Raw genomic sequence first — 26,190 nt, 5'->3', positions numbered from 1 at the left:
CGCAGGGTCCCTCTGCGCGGACTGTCACACAGGAGTAGCAGAGCAAAGTAAATGTCCGTTGTGGTTAAATATGTAAGTCCATCTTCTCAAATTAGCAAAGGATGAAAACACAGACTTGGGCCAGAACATAACTGCTGGTTGAGCTCCGCTGAAGACCCAGTCCCGGTAGCCCTGCAGACGTGTGTACTGCACGCTCTGAGCATCCTGCCTATAGCTATAAGTTTTTCTTAAAGGCAACAGCTCACCCCGACACGAACGGGAGAATATGAGTGTCCCACCTAGGACCGGCAGCCCCGGAGCAACGGTGAAGCGGCGCTGGACTTGGCATACTTAGGCGAGGGCGTCCCCCCGGCTGTGCCTCCGGAGCGATTGCGCCGAAAAGCAGCTTGCTCCCTCCCCGAAACGCACCCGCACGGTGCCAGTGTGGCCGCAGCGCCCCGTCGGGGTCGCGCGGGGCAGCGCCCGGCAGCCGCGGCTCCGGTGCTCGCCAAGCCTGGTGGGGCTGCCCTCCGCGCCCCGACGTGGGCCACACGGGGACTAGGTCTCCAGCCCTCGGAGGGAAGCAGGCGGGCCCTGCCACCCCAGATCCGACGGGGCGGGGGCGCGGCAAACGGCTTCTGTGCGCAACGCGGCCGGGGGGGGGAGTGACTCTGGCAGCCTGCGGCGCTGCAGCCTCCTTCCCTCCCCTTTTCTCTCGTAACTTTTTTTTTTTTTTCTTTTTCCTTTTCTCTTTCCCTCCCTCTCCCTCCCAACAAAGTGACCGCGGCGGCGGCAGCAGCTCCGGAGCAGCCTGAGTACCGGACGCCGACATGAGCCCCTTGGTGCCGCCGTCGGGCCGCGCTGCTGCGGGCTGAGCCCGGGCGCGGGAGACGCCCCGGAGGAGCACCGCTCCCAGAGGCAGGGGCACCGAGAGCCCAGGACCCCCAGTCACCCCCGGGGTGCCCGGGACAGCGGCCGCCGCGATGTCGGCGCAGAGCCTGCTGAGCAGCGTCTTCTCCTGCTCCTCCCCGGCCGCCGCCGCCCCCGCAGCCGCCAAGAGCCTCTCCAAGCGGAGGCTCCGCCAGACGCGCAGCCTCGACCCCGCCATCATCGGCGGCGGACGGGAGGACAGCGAGGGCGCGGGCCGGGCGCCGCGGCCGCGAGCAGCCGGCAGCCCCCTGGGGGACCGTCGCAGCCCCCGGGGCCCGCCGCCTGCCCCCGGCGCCTCCTTCTCCACCCCCAGCACCCCACTGGAGCGGTCGCCACCGGGCAGCGTCCTCTTCGACGAAGAGAGCCCCCGAGGGAAGCGGAGTCCCGGCTGCGAGCTGCCCTTTCTGGCGCGCACCCCGTCGGCCTCAGCGCTGATCGGACCTGCCAACAGCATCTTCTCGTCGCCCCGGCGCTGGCTGCAGCAGAGGAAGGGGCAGCCCTCGCCGCCCGGACCTCGCCCCACCGCCTACGTCGTGTGGAAATCCGAGGTAAGCCCGCCCCCCCTCCCCGGGGCGGGAACCAGCCGCGCCACCTTCGCCCGAGCTCCCGCCGGGCGCTCCGTCGGGGCGGCCCTGCCGAGCACGGGGGCCGACGGTCTCCAGGACGGGGCGGCCCCACGGGTTTCCCACCTGCGCCTTTCCCCCAGGGGTGGTGAGTGTCCGCGGGAGGAAAGGGCACAGCCCGGGCTGCGGCGGCCGTATTGTGGAGGCCGCCATGGGAAACTGAGCTTCACAATGTTGGTGGGGCGGTGGCAGCATTTGATGTTCTCTCGACGGGCTTCATCTGAAGTTGTCCCCGGTGTGTAAAACCTTCCCCTGCCAGTTTCACACCTCGTAAAGAGAAGTATGCGATGGCTTCTAACAAGATATACAAATTATTTTTAATGTGCACACACAGTGAGCTGTGATTTATTTGACAATGCACATGTGTCAAAACCACATGAGGAGCGATCGTATTCCAAGACAAATCCAACTTTGCAGCACAGATATTTATTCGTTTAGCTTGGATGTCGTCGATGTTGGGCTGCAGATACTGTACAATGTGGACAAATATATTCAAAGAATGCGGCATTATTTCTTGATAGCTGTTGCTTGGCAAGTTGGTCACGCACTGCCTTTTGTAGTGGGAGGAGAAGAAATTTTTTGTTTGATGAAATTCTGCATCCAGTTTGTGGCGATGAGGTTTCCCACTTAACTGTTTAGTACTGCCTGATGGAGCTTTTTGGTTGGGGTCGCAGGCAGCCTTTTCCTTTTTATTTCCATTTCCATTTCAGATTTATTAATTATAAATAGCCAGTATTAACTAGATCAATCAACAAAACAGCCCCATTGTTGCAGCGGGATGCAGAAGTGATGAAGAAGGGTGAAAAATTGTTGCCTTACACAGTGATCTGGGATCTGACACTCAGCTATAGGCGGCACATGATCACCAAAAGCAGTCTATGAGGGTAAAGGCTGCCCTGACCCCAAACAAATCCCTGCATCCTCCTGGTAGCTTGGGGTATAAAAGTGGTCACCCTTTTCCACTTGGATTGGAGTGGCAGTGCTTGGGCAATGACTTCAGGCGTGATGCTGCATGGTGTTGAAAGAGGCAGTGAAGATTTTTAGCCCTTTTCAAAACTGGATTAATATTAAGTCTCATGGCCAGAAGTTACCCTTAGCAGTGTTTCAACTCGATGCTTGAATTATAAGATAGTTAAAAAGTCATGATTTCAAAGGGCTTTGTGGATTTTGCCATGTCAATGACGAAACACCTCTGCTGAGACAGTGGGTAATGACCTTTAGATGCTCACACTAATTAAGGGTAAGTTGCCTGATCATCCTCTTATAGTTTGATAAGGAGCATCAAGAAGTGTAAGATATGCAAGATTTCCCATGCAGAATTCCCTGACTAAGCCCAAGACTCAGAGGTTGATCTCCAGTCCACAGACGTAAGAGGATCTCCCTGTTTTCACTGAATCCACACGAAGGTGTTGAACACTTGTGGTATTATTTTCAGATCTCTGTGTTGTCAGACTGTGCGGTGTGACACATCTTCAGGCTGCAAATTCAAAAGTACAATTTGTTTTCCTAATTTGGCATGTATCTAGTGTTTTTAAATAGTGAAACTTGTATTTTTTGTGGGGGACGTATTGTATTACTAATGACACAATTGCAGTATAGCAATGTAATTTATAGTTAAATTTGATTCAGTGCAGTTTCATGTGATGTTACAGAGCTGTTCTTTGACAATTTGTCATTTTCTCGACAGTTGAGCCTGGGTAAGAATCTTTCACACGTTTCAGAAATGGGTGTTTCCACTAACAAAGTATGGTCTTATATTTTGGAGTCATCTTTTCTATTAATGAGGCCTGATGTTTATTGTTACCGAGACATATGTGTGAGTATAGTTTAAAAAAATAATCACCTTTACATTAGAAAGAAAACCTCTCCATGTGATTCTAAGAGATCAGTTCTGGGTCTGAGTCTGGACCTGAGGACAGGTCTGAGTCCAGTGCTGTCAGGACAAGTGACTACCCACATCTCTGTGCTACATCCCCATGTCCGGGCTGGGTTGCATGTCAGCTGCCATATAACCGGATATCTGCTGGTTTCAGCATTGCTATTTTCAAGGCATTATACAAATATTAACTTAGTTATAACAATCAGCAATGACATGTATGAATTATTTTAATCTATATTTTGAAAGAAATTGCACATGCATTATTGTTATAATATTCCCCTCCTTATTGCAGGCATGCATCCTAATGATCATTAATTTTGGTTTTATTGCAAAAGTAGCATTTCTCATAAAGGATTTAGATGTTTGCTTCCTATTTAGTCTTTATTGGACAATGACTTGTTCAGGTTTTAGGACATGAAGGATTCTCTGTCTCTGGGGCTTCACGTTAGCTGTGGCAAAGCAAGTGTGCTGGAGGAGGTGAAAAAAAGCATTTTCCTGGGTGAACAGAAAGCAACTCTAATATTGTAACTTTAAAAGGTCCCATTATACAAATCATTGCATTCTCAATAGGAAATCCATAGTTTCATTTTTTTCAGCTTTGAAAATGAAATACGTTGTGGTGATGATTTTACTCAGCTGTAAAAGACAGCTGAGTAGATGACTGCAAGCATGGAAGTTTTGGTTTGAGGACTTACAAATTCCCATCCTATTAGCTGGGTAATAAAAGAAGCATTTGTTGCAAAAACTGTTTTCCTTATGTTCATTCTAACACCTTTACTAAAAAACCTGTAGTTTTTGGAAAATATTTCTCTAAAGCCACTGTGCAAAAAAAAGGGTTAGGCACTGAAAATAATATTTTAGGAGATATATGTGGGCATTGTTTTATTCCCCATACTTTAATCTCTAAAGCAGTAAAGAGATGTAAAAATGCCATGGAGATTTTCTCTTCAGAAGCCCCCAGAATAGTAACTTGAGAGCAGGACCTCCTTCACCTGTCACAAGCTGGATCTGCCTGGTGATGTGTATTGGGACACGGTGAAGATGCTGTTTGCAGTATGAACTGGGCAAATCCCACCTGTGGGCAACCTGGCACTACAGGACTGTGGGGCAGGAGCTCCTAGCCCAGCTGTGTCCATGTTTTAAAGTGTGTGCTGAGCACTCCCCTACTAGCTGATCTGTGATTTCTGTGTATGAGGCCAAAATAGCTTTGATATTAGGTCAGGAGGAGGATGGATGGAAAGGTTTCAGCTCAGTTCACACAGCCATTCGTAAACAATTTTTAATGGAACACCAGAGTGCACAGGGTATTTCCAGTTTCAACAGCGGTTCACGCCTAAAGGCTTTACACAAAGAAAGGCGTTAGACCTATATTCTTGGATCCACAGGTATTTTAATACAGAGCATCATGTGATAGATGTGTCTCCCGCTCCCAGGTGATCTGTCTGTTCTTTGTTGACATGCAGCTTTATTCACAAGGATATTTTACGACTGTAAAGATTATTTTTAGTAGAGCCTTGCTGTACTGACAAACATATTTTCCCATTCTATTATCTGCTCATGTATAAGCCGCTTAAGTAAAAAAAAAAATTTGGGGTCTGTTGAAATCAGTGCCAACATTTCCACTAGTCTCAGTGGGGAAGAGTCAAGGGGGATTTGTAACAAGGGGAAAAAGCATTCATCCTCAATTCCCATGAGGTCTCAGCTCTCCCTTTAAGCCATTTTCTTTAAAGAAAATGAACATCCACTTAGAAAATTAAGTCTGTTATGACTATTATGCTTTCATTGAGAGTTTAATAAGGTTCTCTAAGTAAACTACAAATCATGGGAAAAGGTGGTAAAAATGTGTAGAGATACCTTAATGCCTTGATTCTGCCAACATTTAGTCATACATTTATGCTTAAGTATGTGAGTGGTCCCATACAAGTTAAAGGTGCAAGTGTTCTATGATGACTGACTGGAATACTTTTGCCAGATGAAAAGTCCAAAATAGCTCAAAATGAATAGGTTGGTGTGAAGTCTTGAGTTGTGTGAATTCTTCTGCTTACTTTTTTTGTCGTAAAGAGGACAGTGGAAGGCCACAGCATGTGTATAACAAATACAGCAAATCATGTAAATGTATGCGAGTAATCTCTTTATTATGATAAACCAAATGTACGCACTTAAACTTATATGGCCTGATTATTTTGTTATCATACTCCGTGTGTTACTGACTAATTAAACATTAGCATCTCCAGCTAATATGCTCTTCTGGGGGAGAGCTGTCTTTTAAAGTAATGGTGGTGTAACACCTGCAGCCTGCAGCCGCTGGGAAGCAGGAGGCAGCATCATTACTTTTCCACTTGCTCCTTGTTGCTGTTGGGTTGCTGCAGCAGGTTGGTTCAGCCCTTCCTCACTTCCTCCTCCTGGCACAGCCTGCAGTTGACCTGCTTGCTTGCTCAAGGAGGCTTTCTTTTGAGCACATGGGGTGAGGGGTTTCCCATGGTGCGAGAGGGAAGGTTGCCCTGGTTCCTCACCAGGTCTTGGGGGAGAAGCCAGGAGTTGTATTGGTGTCTCCAGAGCTGTTGGCTGGCCAAGATGTGGCTAGCAGCAAGGATGTTGGAGATGCTCGTCTGCAATATCAGAACAACATTAGTTAGGCTAAATTATTTTATAACTTCTGATTGAGTCATATGGAGTGATCATTTAGGGCATGGCTGTCGAAAGTATGAGCACTCACAACACCAGTTTCAGCTGATAAGTGCCTCGAGAGGTCAGCTTCCATAGATTTTTGCTTGATACTTCAACTGGGACGGCAGTCTCAGCTTCCCTCTTTCCATATCTCTTTGCTTGCCAACGTTTCCTCTTGAGCATCACTGTTTTTTTGCAAATTGATTTTAACTATAATTTTCCAAGTTGCTGTGAATGGCTAGCTTACTTCTTTCTGCTTTTTTAAGCCAGTGCTTGCTTCAAAACCATGCTGATGGAGGGATATGCATGAAAAATGCTTTCAGAGGTAAAGGGTAAAACAAAATCCTTAAAAATTGGGCAAACTAAGTGTTCACATTCCCTTAGGGATATATATTTCTGAGTGCTTCAAATGAGTATTTTTCTTTGAGGTTAGTGGGGCAAGTTGTCTTGTAGGGAGAATGGATGGATTGTGTAATGAAATTTACAGGAGCAGAACCTGTTCATTGTGAATTTAGAGAAGGGAGAGCATTTCGTTATTTTTCCTTCCCCTATTCAACTTGTAAGCAATGATTGATAACATATATTTGGGAAAAAAGAGAAAGGAGGCAGGCTTCTCCTATCTGTTAAGACGAAGAAAATGTGAAATAGAGGCATACATGCTGTATCCTTTTCAAAAGATCTAGCATGAGATATGTAAGCAAAGACATCCTTTCCCCAGTTTTCAGAGGGCATTGCTCTTCAGGTGGTGCTGATGTGACAGCATGTTTGTCAAAGCAGGGGTTAAGCTGAACCTTTTGAGATGTAAAAGCAAAGCTGCTGCACTTGGAACTGGGGATAAGGCTCTGACACTGAAGGCTGCAGTAGTTCATATCATCTAAGGGTCAGTACTCCCCAGTAAACTCATTTAACGCCATACATGCAAATATTTTAATGGAATACCTCTCTTGTGACAATGCCATATTTATTGCTCTCCAGTTGCGATAGTCTTACAGGCTTTATCTTTGCTGAACTCTAGGCCTCATGTTTTAGACTTCATTGCTTCTGCATTTGCTGTGTTTATTGTGTGGCTTGTTATGATGAGATGCTCTAGAACTGTTTCCTCATCAGATGGAAAATTTGTTTGTCTTCGGGAAGGAATCACAGGGAGTGTATTAAATTGCCATCAGCATTAGTTGATCTTTTTGCCATTATGATCTCTGAAGAGTGACACATAGCTGAAGTGTGCGCTCAGTGTCTGTTATACTTATCCTTAAGCACCTTGATAACTAACCTGTATGTTTTTTCTATATGTATGTGTCCATATTCCCATGTAGAGCCCTGATCAATTGTCCAGGGAGCAAAATGGGGGTCTACCATGTTTAAATGGGTTTTTGTTGCTTTGTTTTTTTTGCTTTTCCTTTGAACAGTTAAAAAAATGGATGCTCCCCAATCATCAAAATTGTCAACTTGTCATTTTTCCTTTTGAGGATTTCTAATAAGATGACTGGGAAATATATTTTGGAAGGGTTTTGTTTTGTTTTGTTTTTTTTTTTAAAAGTGGAAAACTCTGTGTGCTGATATTTGTGTTCTGCTTTATTTTCTTCCATAAGGCACCCTAAAACACTAGACACACAGATTAGTTTCAGCCTAAGTCTGTTCCATTCATTGCTGTTAGAGTTCTATACTTGCAAAATTTGGTGGGCAGAAATGTTGTGGGTCTCATATGAAGAGGAATGCCATTAAAGTAGCTAAATATATTCAATATTTCTGAATTTGGCAAATGCACCCTTCCCATTCCCAACTAAATTACGTCTGAAGACATTTGGTGAAAATATGGGAGTTGACAGCTAGGGCAGACAGAATTCTCCCCAAGTGTGCATTGCTTAAGTAATGGGAATGAAACTTGTGAAAATAGTAGAAATGAGACTGTGAAGTATCTTTGAGCAGCCTTTAAAATATCAACAACCCAGTCTGCTGTCTTGACTTTATGACGGAGCTGCAGCACGTTTAACTTTGCAGACTCTTGGATGACAAGTACTGCAACTCCGACAATTTGCAGGTGGAGAACTTTTCAGGTCATTCTTCACTCTTTTTCAGTGTTGTGGCTGTATAAGCATATAGGTATGAAGCATGTTTTGGGAAATTTTGTTTTCCTTCCAGATGTAAATATCATAATGGAAAACAGCAGGGATTTCTGAGCACTTAGGGCTGAACGCTCATGGTTGTGAACTAAATCATATAACTTTCAGAGTTGAAGTGTTGAAATCTTAATGTAAAAAGATAATGAAAATGACGGTTATAATGGCAATACTATCTAAACAAAGATCTCTCATTAGACATGATATAATGCTGCTCATATTTAATTTTCTGGCTGTGTAGTGTAGCATTTGAGAATATAAGGATCACTGGATTTAGGTTGATTTTTAAAACACAGCTTTTGTATATCCTGCGTTACACTGGTTTTTAACTGAATCAGGTATCTGGATGGTGGGAGAAGAGGCCAAATATTCCTTCATCTTATGGAAACTGGAACGGGAGCAATAAGGAGGTAAGAACAAAAGTCAGACTTCATTGGAATTTGATATTATGACTCGCCCAATTTTGCAAGGTATTGAGCTGTCAGATTTTGATCCGAAAGAGTACTCAACTGTGTGCTTTACTTTTGGTTGGTGAATGATACTCGTCAGAACAGCCTATCAGGTAGGAAGCAAAGCCTTTAGATATCATTCAGTACTAGGAATCTTACTTCACCTCTCTTGAAAGCTTTTATATCTATTGTTTTGTGCATATTTTTAAGCTGTGCTTGTTATATACATATATATACATATTAATTATTCTTCTCCTGTGGCAATAATGCATATTAATGGAAAAGCATGCACAGGCTTTCTGGTTGAGTTTCAGCTTTTCCTAGATGTGTACAGACTGCCTATTTCAAGTTACATGTCTGTTCCACTCTGGTTGTCAGCAAGAAGTTAGTAAATCCCCGGGAGGGTTAAGAGTGTTTTTAAAGGATTTGATGAGCTTCCAGTGCTTGATGCTTGCCACATTGTCATACTGGAACCAGATGCTGGGTACCACATGTTCATGTTTTTGGAGCTAAGTAGGTTAGGTACTGTGTCTCTGGCCCGTAAAAACAAACATCAGTTTCCCACCCTAAAGCTCTCGTCCCTAGGTCATCATCCTCACGATCCTGGCTATGGGAACTGCTTGCATCAGCCTCCCAAGTTGTGAAACCAGAGATGTTTTTTCTGGATCTTCCTACTTGCTCTCTTCCGTATCCTCTCAAAGAAAAGACCTTTTGATTTACAGTATTTATCCATAAGGACTCTTTGACAGTGTAAGGTCAAAAGGAGGCTTTTGAGCACTGCACTTAGTGAGGATGCACATGAGCGCTCAGGCTCATGTGGAAACTCTACCTGTGGCTGCTGAGAACCTGGAAGAACTTTGGGTAGATCTTGCTTTTCTCTTTTCCCCTGTGTTCATTTATGGCTTCCTGTTCCTCGGACTTAGACCTTTTCAGGTTGTACTTGTCTTTTATCCATTTCTAGTTGTCCTTGTTATGTATATAGAATCACAGAATCATAGAATAGTTAGGGTTGAGTCATAGAATAGTTAAGGTTGGTTATGTTCAGTTATCCTCCATGCAAACATTAAAAAGGAAGATAACGTGGATTTTTCTCTTGTTTTCATCACCTAAAGTTTGTACGAAATAAAAAGCTGCTTTACTGTAGCTGTAGCCTACTATTTGGATTGGCCAAGTCAAATGTTAATGAGTCCTTTTGTTCCTCATAACTGGTTTGTCTCATAAATGGACAAAATATCTTTCAGCGAAGTATAAAGTATGATACAGATTTTACTAACAAATGAAAGATTTGTGGTTTGTTTTCTTTTTTAAAGTGCGATTAGGATTACTTTTGCACTGCCTCAGTCACACTTCTCCAAAAGACTGGCTTCCCGGATTTGATTTTCAGTGATGAGACTACCTCCACTGAACATCTATAACTGATTTAGTAAGAGAAAGACTAATACAAATTTTCCATTGCTATTTTCAGGTTTTATTTGCTTTATCCCTTTGTTTTCTGCCACTGTTGTAATATGGCAAGATGTTTTTTGAGCACTGTCTTTTTCTTTTTACTCTGAAGGGTAATTTCAGTTGAGTTGCACCCTACTGAGAGTAATGTGGTGAGAAACCAGTTGGCAGTGCTCTGTTCAGTTTTCATTTGTTTCTCACTCTAAAAGTCTAAAAATATTCCTCCTACAGGAAATGTTTTTCGTTCTGTTATGTCTTTTGCTTCCCGTAGGAGGTGTTTCTTTTAATTTATTGAATAAACCTTTCTGAATTGTATTCCCATAAGAGTTTAGGCACAATAGAGTCTTTGGGCAGACTGTGCAAGAGATCTCACCATCTTCTGTTTTTAGAAGATACGCAATTGTTTCTTTATACAGTGCCGTCAGGCTCTGGGACAAGCTGACACTTAAGTAAAATGGAAGAATTTGAAGCCGAAGAACACAGATTAACACATCTGCTATAACTTCTCAAATGTTGTTTTGATTGTATGTATCACATATTTATCCTTCTTATCTTATAAAGAAATCCCTCTTCCCTTTTCCCTGCCCTCAGTATTAAGAGGATTCTGGGCAATATTTTGATCTCGATCTCATTGCCACAATTTCTTTTGTAAGTAAGTGTATGCGTATGTAGGAAAGCTAAATCCTTATAACATCCTAGTTGGAAGTCAGCTATGTTTAGCTGTTAATTTAATCTGAATGACAGTGCAGACTGTTATTTGAAAGGGGCAGTGGGGAAAGAGAGACTGGGATAGATTACATTTTCATGCTGCAGAATAAGACCCTATATACTCTATCTTAAATCAGAACAATATGGTTGAGTTTTCTTGTGGCTATTTCATAACATTCCTGATGACAAAATATGGTGTGCTCATTGCTTCACTACTGTTTTTCAAGCATGTGTTTGTGTCTCTGCATTGAGTGATGGCTCTTGTAGCAGCGTGCCACGGGGACACGTCTCATAGGTCTTTATGTGTATTTGCAAATGATATACAAAGTAGGCCACTCCAGAGAGCTGGTACCAACCCATAGACAGCTGGGAGAATCAGACGGACAGATTACTTCAATAAACACATTTATAAGTTTTATTTTTTTCCACGGCTAATGCGCCTTAATTCTATATTCACTAAAGGAACATGATGTAATTCTCAGTCAACCTGTATGAAGGGTTTTAAAGCAACTTTCTAGCAGAATAATTAGTAAGACTGCGTTAGTAAATGTGCATATTTGAAGAATCTCTGGCACACTGTCCAGAATGCTTCTTGATCCTTTTCTCTGCTTGAGGTCCGAGTACATGCCATTTCCACGCTTTGTCAAGGTTCAGATGGAACCTTTCTGTTTCACAAACTGCTCCTCAACTGTGGCAGAGCTAATGTGATTCCTTCTTGGAGTGAAATATGTAACAGAGCCTCCTGCCTGTGTTTTTGTTGTTGGTTTTTTTTTTTAGATACGTATAAATTTTAGATACGTATAAATTACACCATCTCACATGGATCAGAGCAAAACCAGTTAGATAAGTTAGTGAGCAGTGGAAGGTGTATAATGTGGATAACAGGATGCCTGCATACTGGGTTATATGAACGAAAAGGTAACCAGCAGTTCAGGGGAAGTGACTTCACCCGTGTGAGTCCACATCTGGGACAAAGGAGGTGTTGATATGCAGGAGCAAGTGGAGTGGAGGGCCATCAGTACAGTTAGGGGATGAGAGTACTTAATTCCACTTCTGCTGCCTACATGGGGACTCAGAAAAAGATGGAGCTGGGTGCTGTCAGAGTTTCACAATTGCAGTCACAAGTTGCAGCAAGAGGAATTCTGAGCAGGTCTAAGGAAAAACCCAGTCACAGCAGGATTGGTTCAATATTGAAATGGGTTGTCCAGGGAGGCTCTGGAATCTCTGTCCTTGAAAATTTTCAACCCTTCACAGGGCAAGGCACCAAGGAACCTGATCAGATTTTGAAGCTGGCCCTGCTTTGAGCAGGAGATTGGACCAAGTAACCTCCAGAGGTCCCTTCTGACCTATTTTTTTTCCCCCTGTGATTCTGTGACTTTGAGTATTATTTCTTTCCACAGCAGAATGAAAACTCTGCTGTGTTCCCTTGTGCTACAACATACCTTTGAAGGAACAGAAGTTACTGGATTACTTCAGAAAGTATGATGCTCTCCATCATCAATATTTGAAGCAGGCTTATAAGAAGAGTGATTTCTTTCATTGCATTGTTCTCCAAAGTTGTTGCTGTGCTACTGCTCTGCATGGCATACCCTACCGTTACACTGCAGCTACATGACTGGTGTCTTACAAATGCAAAGAAAGACAGGGTGGGTTTTTTTAAAGATGTCAGTAAAGTTTAAGAAAACCCAAACAACCAAACCCTTCTCAAATTCAGGTGTTTTGCAGAGACAGCTTGACAGTGCTGTAGCAGAACTTCAGCAGGGATTTGGCATGGAAGATTTAGTAACTACTTGCCAGGTAGGTTTCCTGCCAGCTCATTTAACTAAGCCTGCCTGCATATTCCAGCATTAGGGAGCCCAGGGCTTACAAGTTATCTACCAGGACAGTGTGCTGTTGTGACCTGCTCTGAAATTGAGCTCTGTCTGCTTTTCTGAGTTATTTCACTGGACAAAAAAACAGTCATCTTTCCCTGCCCCATTTCATGGTAGTTCAGTGTGCTCATGACAGTCCTTATGATGGGCTGTCTAAAACACTTCAATGCCGGTAGTAAAATGATGGTAAAGAAGCACTCCTTAAAATTTAGCTTTTCTAGATCTCATTTTTGTCATCTTCCTGAGTGCATTATAAGAGTAAAAATAATCTTGGAGAGAAATGAAAGAAGAAAAGAAAATTAAGAGGTATTTGAGAAGGAAAGGAAATCTGCTGAGCTTTGAGCTGGGAATTGCATCAGAGACACAGGAAAGTAGGTGTGGCAGTAGGACAGTTGAGGCTTTGCCTATATTGCTTTACACAGCAGCAGTTTAACCCGATTCTGACCTTACAATTTAAGGGCTTAAGGGTACAGTTATGTAACTGAGATCAGTCAAAGCTAAACTAAACTAGACTGGAATAGGCAGATGGGGCCACATGGCCCAGAAAAAGCTGGTACCTCATTGGCTCACTGAACTAAATGCATCGATGCTGCTATTTAAAAGGAGCACAGGTTGTAATTTGCTGCAGTTTGAAATGCAGTGGTGGTTTTTTTTGAGCTTCTGGACTATGTTGGTCAACATTTGATCTCCTGTGTCTCTTCTTGCTCTTGAGAAACGATTTTGGCAAGCCTCCATTTAGCTGGCAGAGGTTTTGTCAGGCAGCTGCAACCTCCAACATCAAGTGTGAAATTGGGCTGACAGAAGGACCTTGCCCATGGTAAAACAAAGGCTTGATGGCTTGGAGTCATAACCTTTTGCAGTCTTGATAAGTATATTTTTCCTTGAATGGACAAGAAAGTAAAAGAAGAGAAAAGGTGACTGTGGATTACAGCTGCATGGTTCAAATAAAAGGAGACAAGGAAGGGGAGAAGACTGAAACAAGGTAAGAAATGATTAGTGAATTAAAACCTCATTAGGACTGGGGAACAGGATTGCCACCAAAGTGCCACCGCTGCTTGAAGAGGAGAGCTTTAACTCCTGCTCTGGCATCGCTACCCCATCTCGCTCATGGTGTGACATCGTGATTTTCTCCTGGGAGTGCTGTGCCAGGGATGCTGTCCTAGCGCTGCTCTGCACTTCGTGGCTCTGCCTACCATGCCTCGTGGCCCTCAGGGAAGCTTCCACCCATAGTGTGGCTTGATAAGATGGAAGGTTGATGTTCCGACCATCATCTCTAGTTCCGACCATCATCTCTAGTGATGACATTTTCCAAAGCCCGTCTCACTTCTGAAGATGAACCTCGAGCTCCTAGATCATTTAGTTTTTGAAATCTTATTCTAGATCTTTTATATCCTCATTTTTTGTTATAGTAATCAGAGCCTCCTTCCTTTCTTCTTCCTTCCCACAGGAAGAGGTCTATGTTGCTGAGGCCTTCCACACAGCTAAATACCATTTTTTATCAGTAAAGGGGTCTTATGTCTTGTCCATATGTTTTCTTGAGCTGTTTCTCATTGCAGTAGCACTTTCAACTTGTCTCTCTAAATATTGTTCATGCTTTATTTGTGCTTGTTCTGTGGTGATTACTATGTTCTTTAGCACAATTTGCTATATTATGTTTGCCTCCTACTGTCATTTTTTGTTTTCAGCTTGTGACAGCTTATCTGCTTGTTTTTTAGAAGCAAGTCTTGAGGCTGTATCAGTGCATTGTTAAATTCCAAATGTATGTACTTTATTTCTTTGATCTGGTAGCATCCAGCTTATACACTCAGATGGTAAATGGAAATCCTGATTGCTGTAGAGGACAGGATCTGGCATAAGTGCCAGTATTAAAAGAGAAGATCTGCTGCTCTTTGGTAACTCCTTCTGTCCCCATGATAGCTGGCCTGGAGGGCACATTCGGGGAGCAATGCTGCAGTGCGGTATTTGTCAGTCAGAGCTTCCACTCTGGGAGTCTTTTGTAAACAAAGCTCCCTAGTGTTTAGATACTGGGTTTGAGGGTTTAGTTCTTTGGAAGTCACTCTGACAAACTGGCTGGAATCTGGAAGCTTGCTTTCTATGGAGGAATTCCTCCCTGTCTTCTGAAGGCTGCAGCCTCAGCAGAGCCAGTGAGGTGTCACTGCAAGAGGAGTGGGTAGAGATAACGGGGCATGATCCATATTGCCTGTGATCCAAAAATGCCAGCTTTTACACCATGCCTTCTGAATCCTGATGGAGGGGATAGGGAACAGAGAGACCACTCATTGCTTGATAGGTTGAAGAGCTGTTGCACCCTGGAAGTAGAGACACTGGGAGAAGAGATGAGCTCGTCTTTATGGCCATACTAGGTTGTGGTGGCTACAGAGTTTTCTATGGTCTCAGATGGCAGGACACCTTTTCTAAGTGCTTAGAGTTCTTGGAGGCCCTTCTTCTGGACCAAGTTCAGCTACTTGGACTTCCCATTCAGCATGAGATTTCAGCTTTTTTAGAGCTGAAAATAGCAGGCTTCGGATGTCACTTGAATTGCACTTGAGAAGAATGAGATTTCTGCAGTGAATTATTTATTTTTGCCTTCCTTACAGTTTTTTGAAACATGCTCTTTGGTTGAGATAAAAGCATTTAATAACCGTATTGCTGTGCTAGAGGGTGACTGGCCCCGTTAATTAAAACAGGACCAAAGCATTTGTAGGAAAGTAGGAGCTCTTCTTGTGCTGGATCTAACTCAGGCAGATGGAGTGGAAGCCAAGGGGAAGAGAGAAATATGGTTGGCAGCATCTGGGTCAAATCAAAACAAAGCTGGAAGGGAACAATTAGTTGGGATGTTCCCAAGGAGAGTGTGGAAGGTTCCTGTAGAAGATAGATAGCCGGAGGAGCTACAGACGGGCTTGCTTGATGTCTCCTCTTGGAAGAAAATCCACACCTAGAAGAGGCTGAAAGTGGAAAAGCAAAGGGCAGTTTGCTTGGCATGTTCCTTTGAGCCATCAGTAAAGGGCCAGAGGAGCAAGGGAAGGGGTCTCCTTCCAGGCCTGAGAGCTGGGAATGATGGTGCAGCAGAAGCAGCTGCTGAGCTGTTGGAGGACACAGAACAAGCAGCATGTGGGGAGTGTGATGGGACCTCCCATCAAGTCAAGCATTATTTTTTTAATTTTGGTTATTTTATAACCCAGCCTTTACAGAGAGACTGAGAAGCCCAGCTGGGAAGGTTTGGGAAATACTGGGATGGCTAGCAGAGATCTGGTGGTCACTGAGCATGGAGGGAGATGGACCTGGTGTAGCCATTTTGTTGATGCGCTCAAAGTACCATATATACTTGGGATAAGTGATTATGTTGCTGTGACTTGCTTTCGTAGCAGAGATAATTCTGTGCAGTGGTGAAGTGCTCTAATTTGCTTTGCAAGCCTTAATGAATGCTGGAATGGAACCCTGAGGAGGGAATTTGTGAATTGCTTCTTTATATTAGCACACCGCCTGTGAGGGGTAGGTGCCCGGGAGAGCCAGCCTTTAAGTGGTTGATGAGAGGAAGGGAAAGAGTTTAGGAACACATTAAGGGAAAACGAAATTAGAGATGCTCTGAGGTGGCTGATATTATGAACTGTAGGGGAATTACTTAATTCTTGTGACATTTTTGCCTGTAAAATATATATATATTTAATACATATATTGTTTCTTTCTGGACTTGCACATAATGTTTGCTCTGTTATTTTTTGCATGGAAAAAAATATTCTTTGTGTCTGTTTCTTCCTCTTCCATGAAACATTGCCACGTGGAAAAATGTTAGTTTTGCCATTTCACAACAATCTAAGTACATCTGGAGTCTAAGTTACTAAAAAGCTGCATGTTACTTATACAAAATTTCAATGTGCAATGCCAAGGAAAAGAAAAATCACGTAAAATGTACTGTTTCTTAGTAATGTACATCTCTGTTGTAAGTCAAGGTTTTATTGTCCATCTCTTTCTTTGTTCTGTCAGCAAACATCTCCCAGCTATGAAATGTGGTTTCCTGGAGATGAGACACTGCAAAGCAGGGTGGGTGAGAGCTGAGTCTCCTCAGACATGTGTTTGAGTGCTCAGTGTGGTGAGCCAGGGGGATACTGCTTTACATTCCAGCACAGCCCCTCCACAGTTGCCTATGCCACCACAGCAGGGACCTCCGTGCTGGATTCACACGATGCTAGGTGCCCCTACCGAACTCCTCCAAATTCCTTTTACTGAGGAGCTTCCAGAACAAGGAGGCCTGTGAGCTGTTGTGAGATCAAATTGCCTCTGGAGATCAAATTGCCTCTGGAGAGAACTGGAGGGCTTCTGCATTTACTTCAGAGTGAGGAATTGGTGATTTACACTCAACTGGCACAACTCAATGTGTAGAAAAGGATCTAACATAGTGAATTTGGAAGAAATGAAGAATATTTTTTTTTCCGTGCATTGTATTAGGATAACTCTGGAAATACTCTGTTTCTGGTTTTGCTTTTGTTCTTCCCAGCTTTTTAGGAAATATTTGAACTAAAAGAGTTGAGGCAGTGCTCAAGACCATTGAGGGAGAAATTAATTTACCCAGTCTGAAAAAGGATCAGCTGCAGATTTTACTGCAGTGACTAAGAAAGCTTTTGCTCTTTCCTTCTTCCTCCCCTGGTACTATGGAATGGGGTTCATCCATTCTGTAAAATAGAGTATTCGCAGCTTAGGTGCTTCTTAGAGTATCTCTTGGCTTCCTCCCAAAGAGCGGGACAGAAGCAGTGGGCAGATAATCACTTGGTCCTTAGGAGCTGCCTGGGGTGGCTCACTGACGCACCTGCAAGGGGCAAGGCTTGAAAAATCAGAGCTGCAGATAAACCTGTGGATTTGGTGGCTAACCTATGCAGGAGCATAGGAAGAATCTGCTGAGGACTAGGTCTCTGTGTCAAATGTCCCTACGGAGTAGGGCAGTGGGGTTAGGTGGGATTTGGCAAGTGCTGCTGGGTGTTTCCCTGATGGGGGAAGAGGATACAGCATTAGTTATTTCTGGATACTGCACAGCCTAGAGAAATTATATTTAGCTGTTAGATAACTGGTTTAAACTGGGATTATGCCCAAATTAGGGATGACACAGTAAAGTTGAGTGATAAGAGTGTCTGTTGTTTCTTCCCTGACTAGAGGGGGTTGTGGGACAGAAAAGGGCATCTGACAGCAGGAAAATCCACACAGAATCCAAAGGATTTCTATAGGCAGCCCTGCACCACTAGTCACTTTAAGTTGCAGAGGTGATTTTTACATTACCATAGTGTCTTGGTACCCTATTTTTAGGTTAGGACATCACAGCACAAGATGCTATGTAACCACCGGAGATATTTTGTTTTTCTTTCCAGAAATTTTATAAAAGAGACAAGAGATAGACACAGTTGCACCCAGAATTGTACAGAGGCTGTGAGAATGGGACTAGTTAGGGAGGGATATGTTTAATGTTTGATGCATTTGAAAGCTACATAGAAAAGGCGACATCATCAAAGCCAAATAGTGTTTGCAGAGCTTGACGGATGAATATAAGCAAAGCATCATTGTGTTGGAAAGAGAAGGAAAGAGAATGCCAGAGCCATTGAGAAGATAGATGTCTGCATAGGATTTCAGGCTGGGGTTTGTATTGAAAAAGGTATAAAGCTAATTTCTTTCAGCTCCTGGCTGGAAGTAGGTGATAGGAGGAACACTGCATGTACTGATCTTTGCTATCTTCCTGTCTTCCTTTCCATAGGCATTGGATTTTCCCTGTCTAGAGAGTATGTCTAGATGCACAGTGCAGCGTTGTGTAAAGATCTCTGTCTAAGCTGAGAAGCTGATGTGTTGTAGGGCTGCTGCACTCAGTCTGCTGAGGTCCCAGGGTGGTGCAGCTGTGGACTAAGTGACTAAGCTAAGAAATCTGATAAAACCTAATAAACTGTTGAGAAGAGGGTGCCAGGTGCTGGGAAGCAGCAGTATTAATAAATGAAAAGTAAATCAATTTACGTATCAGTTTACTTTTATCTTTACAGTGTGTTTCATTAGTACCTGCTATACCTTACTAGAGTACTCAGTCATGTTTGTAGTGTGAAGGGAGTTTGACACTCTTTACATGTGAGCGTACCCAAAGAGGAAGCATAAAACCAAGTTCAGATGTTGCCCCTTTAGTGATACCTCACCACTCCACTTGACTCCTGTCCTTGTCTGGCTCTCTGACAGCCCCTTGCCTGGGGCAGTTTTACTCCCTTTCCCAAGAGGTGTGTTATGATCTTCTTTCCCAATCCCCATGAGCAGTGGTGTTGTTGAGCGTGGACAGATGGTGCACTTCAGTTACGAGACAGCTGTGGTAACTCTGAAGGTACCAGCCCTTGCAGTGTATTACTGAAGTGGCTGGACAAGAGTGGGATTCTGCCCCTTCAGCTCGCAAAGCAGTCATCATAGTCAGAAAGAGAGGGAGTTACGTGTATGGTTTTAATACACGAATTTAAACTCTAGGCAGAAACACCTTTTTTGTTTGTTTGTTTTTTCTTTTAAAGAAGCAAAAAGAAAGTCTTGGCAAACAATGCCAGTAGGTTAAGTAATTCCTTTTGTTTGAAAATTGTTCAGTTTATTCCAAGGACCTTTTGCAATGTTTTCTTTGCACGTTAAATGTCTTAATGGAGAGCTGGCATCTTGCTGTGAATTATTAACACTTACCTAACAGATGTTTATATATGTTTGCCTTGAAACTTAGCTCTGGAATTCTTTCTGAAAGCACTCAATTTTCGAGCCTGTGCTTTGATAAAGGTGCAAATGAGGTAGGAGAAAGTGGTAGTTGTTTCTACATAACAGTTGTGCTGAGCCTCCTCCTTGTGTTGCTAACCAGGACCTTCTGAGTTTCTCGCCTGTTATGACCACTTTACTTCTGAACTGTTACTTTGGCAGCAGCAGTGATTGTAAGCTTTCTAAATACTTTCTTTTATTATTTCTCTATGAGAAATGCAAACCGACCTTCAACCACAGGCAGTATTCTGGACTGCTTCATTGCCTTGGGCCCTGTTCCTGCCCAGACCCAGTACAACCAGGGCACAGCTTTTGTCTTCTTTAGCGCCTCAGCTCCCTATAAGGAGAAGTGTACCCTGAAGCATGACACCATCTTTTGTTTGGATGGGTGTCTTCATGTTCTCCATTCAATACTTTCTGGAGACAGACTGTCAAGCTTCCACCTTGTATAATGATTAATAATGTCTCACAAGGAAGTTGCTGGGTATTATAGCCAAGGTTGCATGGTACAGTTCTGATCCTGGTGCCCTCCAGAACTGTATCATCCTCCCCAAACCAGGGATTACTTCTGTGAGAACTTGATGTGATGGAAGGGAAACTTACTTCAGTAAAAATTGGTTTTGCAGTGTCCACTTTTTAGCGCTGGAATAAAAAAAGAGAAAAAAGTGCAACAAAACTGCCAAAAGCTGAAGAGCCATTCTCCACTTAAGAGGCTAAATCTCTTACTTGTAAATGCAAGTTCAGGAATGCGACTTGAATTATTGGTGACCTTGTCACTTGAGAAGAGGAATTATCATCTTTTGTCCTGGAATATGAGTATTTCTGTGCCTTGATTAGATCTTTGTATGGGGAGTTGAGAGTGGAGCAGGCAACTTCTAATCCAGGGTTCAGTATTTCAGCCTTGTTAGGGCACCGATGGCTTTCACAGAAGTCCTTGCCCTGGTAGTTAGCCATTACCAAGAGTCATCTAATGATTTACCTTTCTCTGAATAACCATCTCACAAAAAGACAGCACAAAGGCAGATGCAGTGAAGCCTGCCCTGATAGGTCTATATTTGTAGTGTTGGAAGCAAATACACAGAAGTCTTCCCTGTGTAGCAGTTGCAGCTTAAGGGACAGTTCTGCACACCTAAGGCTTAGCCACTACAAAGTTACTCTGCTGTACTGGTGACAAAACAGCTGAACATGCATTGGACATGTCGTTGGGCATGTTCTTGGACCCATGGCCCTGGCCCTGTGGGATGCTCTGTGTCCATGCGCTCTCTGAAGGGCCCATATGCTCTGTGTGCTGTCTCACCTATGGGACCTGGCTTGAAAGTCTCTTCATCAGAGTGTAAGGGACCCAGTTTGCTGCTTCTCCACCCTTTGCCCCAGCTGAGTTGTAAGAGTGTCCTTTGTGTGGTGTCAGAATGAGGAGGAGGTGGCAGAACTTTGCTTCTAAAATAGCTTATTTCACTGAAAGAGCGGAAGTGACCATTTCTGGACAATGAAGAAAGTAGTGGGTTTGAAATTAAGGAAACGAGAATACGCTTTAAGCATTAAGACATGTAAAAGCACTTTTCACACCCCTTGTCATAAATCTGTGCAATGCCATTAATAGGACAAGAAAAACAATACTCTTCTGGCAATACTTAATATATAAGATTTTAAATCTTTTATTTTAAAATCTTTTAATCTTAAATGGAAATTACCAAGGTGAATCTTAGAATTAACTCTATATGTCTGTAATCTTAATTGTTGAATCTCTTTAAATTACTTGAAAAAGAACGTTTTCAATTTTAAAAGAATACAGTTGGCTCTCCTTTAAGGCATGTATATCAGCTTTTGATTGATTTCTGATCCTGGGCTCCAAGTTTGCTCATAGAACCTGGTCACATGCAGAATTAATTAATATTTATGGTGCCTTTATCTTGCTAGAATATGCCAGACTTCAAAGTGCCATGCTGTGATTGTTTTGCAAAAATGCAAGGCACTAGTCTGAAAGAGAAATATGCCTAGCCAGAAAATCAGAGACCTTTGTAGCAAGTTCTGCTATTTATTTATTTATTTTTAAACAAAGAGATTGGTATGGTTGATGAACATGAAGGTTTATCAAGCAGTCTACTGATTTTAATTGGCATGGTTTCTTTACTGGTGGTGATCTTATTCAAAACATGTCTTAACATCTTCTGGAATCAATTAAATATTACTTTGCAAATGGTATGGTGTTTCAACAGATGTGTAAACACCATGCTCCTTCTAACAGGAAAAGGTCACAAATAAGTCAGCTTTAAAATTAGGGTTGGTCATGTAATGCTCGTGAAAGAAATATGGTCTTTTATACTGGAAAAATAGAGGGTATCCTGGTTCCTATTCTGGAACTGAAGCAATATAATTTTTTGTCAGGGAATCACAACACATGGTCAATTTTTAATGCATGTGTTTATTTTAATAAAAGTAATATTCAGTCAAATAAGATACAGTGTGATTTTGTCAGTCAGGACTCTGCTGTGGACTCCACTTGACTGTATTTATTTCTGTCTGTGATTGGGGTTTGTTTTTCAGTTAATTTGCCTTCCCGTAGTAGGGAGGACTGTATTTACTAGGGCTTACCATGCCTAATCTAACATGAACACCTGCTGAGAAGCTGTAATACAATGTCAACTGTGGCGGTGAGATAAGGACCCGACTTGTTTTCACTTGACACTGTTTCATATTTACTGTATTTCTTTAAAAAACATTTTGGATATTTTGGGTTTGGTATGCATATTTGTTTAAGTTGTCCCATCAATCACCACTATGTTTTACTTCCATATGTCCCTACATGAATCTCTTGATAATCTTTTGTGTAAGATGGGATCTGCCTCTTTCCAGACTTCCTACATACACAGGCTTCTTTGATTTTGAGACTTCTTTCACTTCACGGTTTTTTGTTCTTTAGGTAACTCAGTACTTTGTGGTTTAGATAGAGCTTCATAGAGAGACTTGTTCATGCTGTAAGAAGAGCAAGAAACATTTCATTTAGGTAGTGTGTATTTTGTGACTTAATCAGTAGAGTGAATGGGAAAGAAATGCTGAATGTGTACGATTATTGTCATATCTGTTATGCTGTTTGCAAGTGGCAAATTAACACATAAATACATCACTCATTTTGATGCTTTCATATAAATACAATTTCATCTCTGTATGCAGAGATCAGATCCAAATACACAGGTGAAAAGGTAAGATTTAAAAGAACTACACCCATATAACATCACAATTATATTTCTTGCACATGTGTATGTTCCTGTATAGTTTCATGCATGAATAATTTATGTACATTCAAATAAAGAGCAGAATGTTTCCCACATTTAGCTTTGAGAGGCCAAATGGTATGTGTGAAAACTGGACAAAAATAAAGATTCAATATTGGCCTCACATTTGAGGAAGCTGTAGAGCATAATGTTTTTCTCCAAAGTCCTCTTTATGTTTAGTAAATTAGCTTCAGATCTTCCTATCCAGTGCCATTCTAGCATAGAAGGAGGATCTTCAGCTTACCAAGTACTGACCAGCAAACGAAGACATGCACATGGTAAGTGCCACTTTTGAACAGGGGTGTGCTAGGGGCTGATCCTCCTCTGCTAAGATGCAGAAGCCACGTGAACAGGTTGAATATTGCTTTCCTTGTGCATGACTCTTCCCTTCATGTAGAAGTGAAGAGGCAGGGGAGCAGGAGGAGCAGGTCTGGTGCAAACCCAGGTCCTGCTTCCAGGCAGGGACAAGAACCAGTTGGACACAAGGGCAGAGCAGAGCTCCTGAATCTGTTAGTGAAGATGTACTCCACGGAGATGATTTAGCTGAAGATTTAGATTGGCTGCCTCTCTTAAATCCTTAGGGCTCTTCTGGGTATTAGGAAGAAAGCACTATATAATGGTTTTATCATGTGACTTTCACAGGTGCTTTTCATTTTTGCATGCGATTGCATATCCACTGTTTGTTCCCGCAACAGCATTAATATGTTCAGAGTTACAGAAGGAAATGTGTAGGGCATCATGCTAGAGAAAATCTGGGTGACTGTGTAATTGATGACTTCTTCCCACTTGAGTTTAGAGTCAAAGTTATACAAGCAACTTTATCATCAAAAGTTTCAGGTCTGATATCTACATTTTACAAGTATATTTACATTACAGATTTTGTGTTCCTGGTGGCCTCTCAAATGGGATTGCACTTATCAACTGTCAAAATGCTAAGAATGAAAGAGAAGGATTTTTTTTTTTTTTTTTTTTAATTTAGGCTGGCCCATCCAGGTCAGAATTCTGGGAATGCTCCAAAAATTAGCAGTTTCTTTGTTACATTTCTGTATATGTGTGGAAATCTGCAATTGTTGCAGTTGCCTTTTTTTTTTTTCTTGTTTTGTTTGGCTTTGTTAATGGGGAACTGCAAATGAAGTTATTAAACCCCCACCCACTTAATTACAGTCTGTATAAACATGTGTCTTGAGAAGGCCAGAGCTCTTTTATTTGTAACCTGAAAAATTTTCAGTCTCTGTTCAGTGCCTTCAGTATCTTCTTTTCACTCTGCTTCAGATTATTTGGGTCTATTATTGGGGTCTGCTCCATTAAGATAATTTAAAATGGGGCTTTGAGCAGCCTAGTCTAGTGGAAGGTGTCCCAGGCTGTGGCAGCGGGGTTGGAACTAGATGATCTTTAAGGGTCCTTCCAACCCAAACCATTCTGTGATTCTATGATCTGAAAATGCTTCATGGTTCTCCGGCTAATGATAGCAGCAGGTGAGGTGTCGTCTCCTATTCCCCTTCCTCAGTTTCCCTGTTGGGTTTAAGAGCTCATATGAATTGGGGCTCAAGTATTTTTGTGAAAATGCATTCACCCATAACCCTTTAAAATGGGGTTAATTTCTTTAGGATAATATAACTCTGGGTTGCAAACAGCCTTCAGGACAGACTCCAGAGAAAATGCAGCTAATTTTAATTGACTGGGGGCTCTCAGCAAAAAGCTTTTGCAAGGCTTTCTTGCCCATCATGGGTAGGTAAACAGCCAAACTTTGCCTCATAACATTGCTAAAATAAATGGTAACTGTAGCTGCAGACATGTGCTGTGGTTATTCAGACAAACAAAATTCCTTCTAACCAAGGAAAAGAGAGGAAAGAGGTCACTGGGAACCATCACCAAACCTGTAAAATTTATCTGTAAAATAAAGAGAAAGGTGTGAATTGCATCTGTGATTTCATTGAATAATTACAGTAAGAGAAAAAAAATAACATATTCAGTTGTGGTTTTTTTTCTGCTCAGATGCTTCTGGCATTCTCAAAGCTTGTTATTCGATTTTTTTTTGGGAGGAATTTCCCTGGTGTGAAAGGTGTCCTATGCTGTCTGTAGCTGAGTTACAACTCCTTGTTTGCTTCTTGTCTGGGTCTTCAGTTACATTTTTAAAGTTTCTTTCTCATAGTTATTTGTACTGTAAGATTGATTTGTATTGATTGATAGCTATTCCATGTGTTGAGTATCAGTGGCAATATGGCATGTGGACAGAACTGCTTTTACATGAAATTAGACTGCAAAACACACTAGTGTGTGTGTGTTCAGCCTACCTCAGGTATACCAGATGTTTAAAAAAACGAGCCATGCTTTGCCTCTACAGCTAGGGAAATTACTAACGTCAAAAATCCTGGACTGTATATGGAGGTAGTCTGAATGGATTGTCCTTTATTTCCATTTCTTTCAGATTTTAGAGCCATAGCAGCCTCTTCTGCCAAGTTTTTATAGATGTGAGCAGGAAGGAGGGGGAGGACCCTTTCTTCCAATCAATTCTTCAGTCAGTTCTTTAGCCTTAAAATGAACTAGTTCTTGAACTGGGCCAAACTGAAGAAAGTGCTCTTTAGTCTCAGCAAAATAGTTCGTGATTGAGCAAACCACTTTGCTGGTTTACCACTTTCATGCATCCTACAGGTGCTTAATCAGTTTGTTCTCCAGTTGAGTGGTTTAACTTTCTTGTAAACTTCATCAGCAGATGTGTACTGTTTGAATTTAATATCAATTGTTTTAATACAAGGAGAAAACTTAAGATCATAGTACAGAAGATTTTCACATTCTGAAAGCTTGTTTATTTTTTTAGGCTAAAAATGTCATACACTGTAGCTGAGTTATAACCACTTGTCTGTTTGTCTAAATAGTTTTGTTCAGAAATAAAATAACTAAAGAGCATAGTTATTCATCTTGTCAGTCACTTTTTACATGTCTGTTGTTCAGAATCCCTGGATGCAAACCATACCTGGCCTTCATTATTTCTGGTCTTTCTCATCTTCAGCTATCAACAGTATGTTTCAGGAAAGAGTAAGTATGGGTGTTATTTTGCTAACGTCCTTCCACTATAAAGATGGACTGCAAAAGATGAAAAGAAATCATACAGCTTTTGTGTTATTTTCCTTATTTTTGTATTGTCCCTTCTTGTACCTGTTTGGCTTCCTTTTATTCCAAAATGTCTCTTCCAGCGCATGACTAGAAGCACTGTAAACTTAAGATGTGATCTTAGAGAGCAAATGAACCACAACTGTGCTCATACCTGAGCCACCTGTGAAGTAAGATGGGTGGGAAATGAAATCCTGATGTGCTGCTTCCTGGGGACTAGTTGTGTGAATGTGGGTGTCCTGTATGCTCAGAGTGTACTGTGTCCCCTAAGTCCTTCTGAGACAGCTGGCACTGGGCTAAGGAGGGCATCGCTCTCTTTCATGTCCCAAAAATAAAGAAGGAACAGTGAATCTGGGTGCTGGAAAGTATAGATACAACTTTTGTCTACACATCCCAT

The 26,190-nt window shown here is 42.4% G+C and overlaps 1 protein-coding gene across 1 annotated transcript in view; it reads left to right on the top strand.

Annotated features, from left to right (window-relative positions):
- The first annotated feature begins 748 nt into the window (after positions 1-748).
- The window catches only part of ARHGAP6 (Rho GTPase activating protein 6), a 327,191-nt gene continuing 301,749 nt past the window's right edge, over positions 749-26,190 (top strand). Inside the window, exon 1 of the mRNA XM_057419576.1 lies at positions 749-1,457. Within this exon, the coding sequence (XP_057275559.1) occupies positions 963-1,457 (495 nt within the window). The 5' untranslated portion in view covers positions 749-962. The remainder of the gene's footprint in view (positions 1,458-26,190) is intronic.

The sequence above is a fragment of the Pezoporus wallicus genome, unplaced genomic scaffold (assembly GCF_028554395.1).
Source record: "Pezoporus wallicus isolate ANWC-B61680 ecotype Strahan unplaced genomic scaffold, APGP_CSIRO_Pwel_v1 contig_5767, whole genome shotgun sequence".
NCBI classification, from domain to species: Eukaryota; Metazoa; Chordata; class Aves; order Psittaciformes; family Psittacidae; genus Pezoporus; species Pezoporus wallicus.
This window is presented reverse-complemented; position numbering and strand designations above follow the sequence as displayed.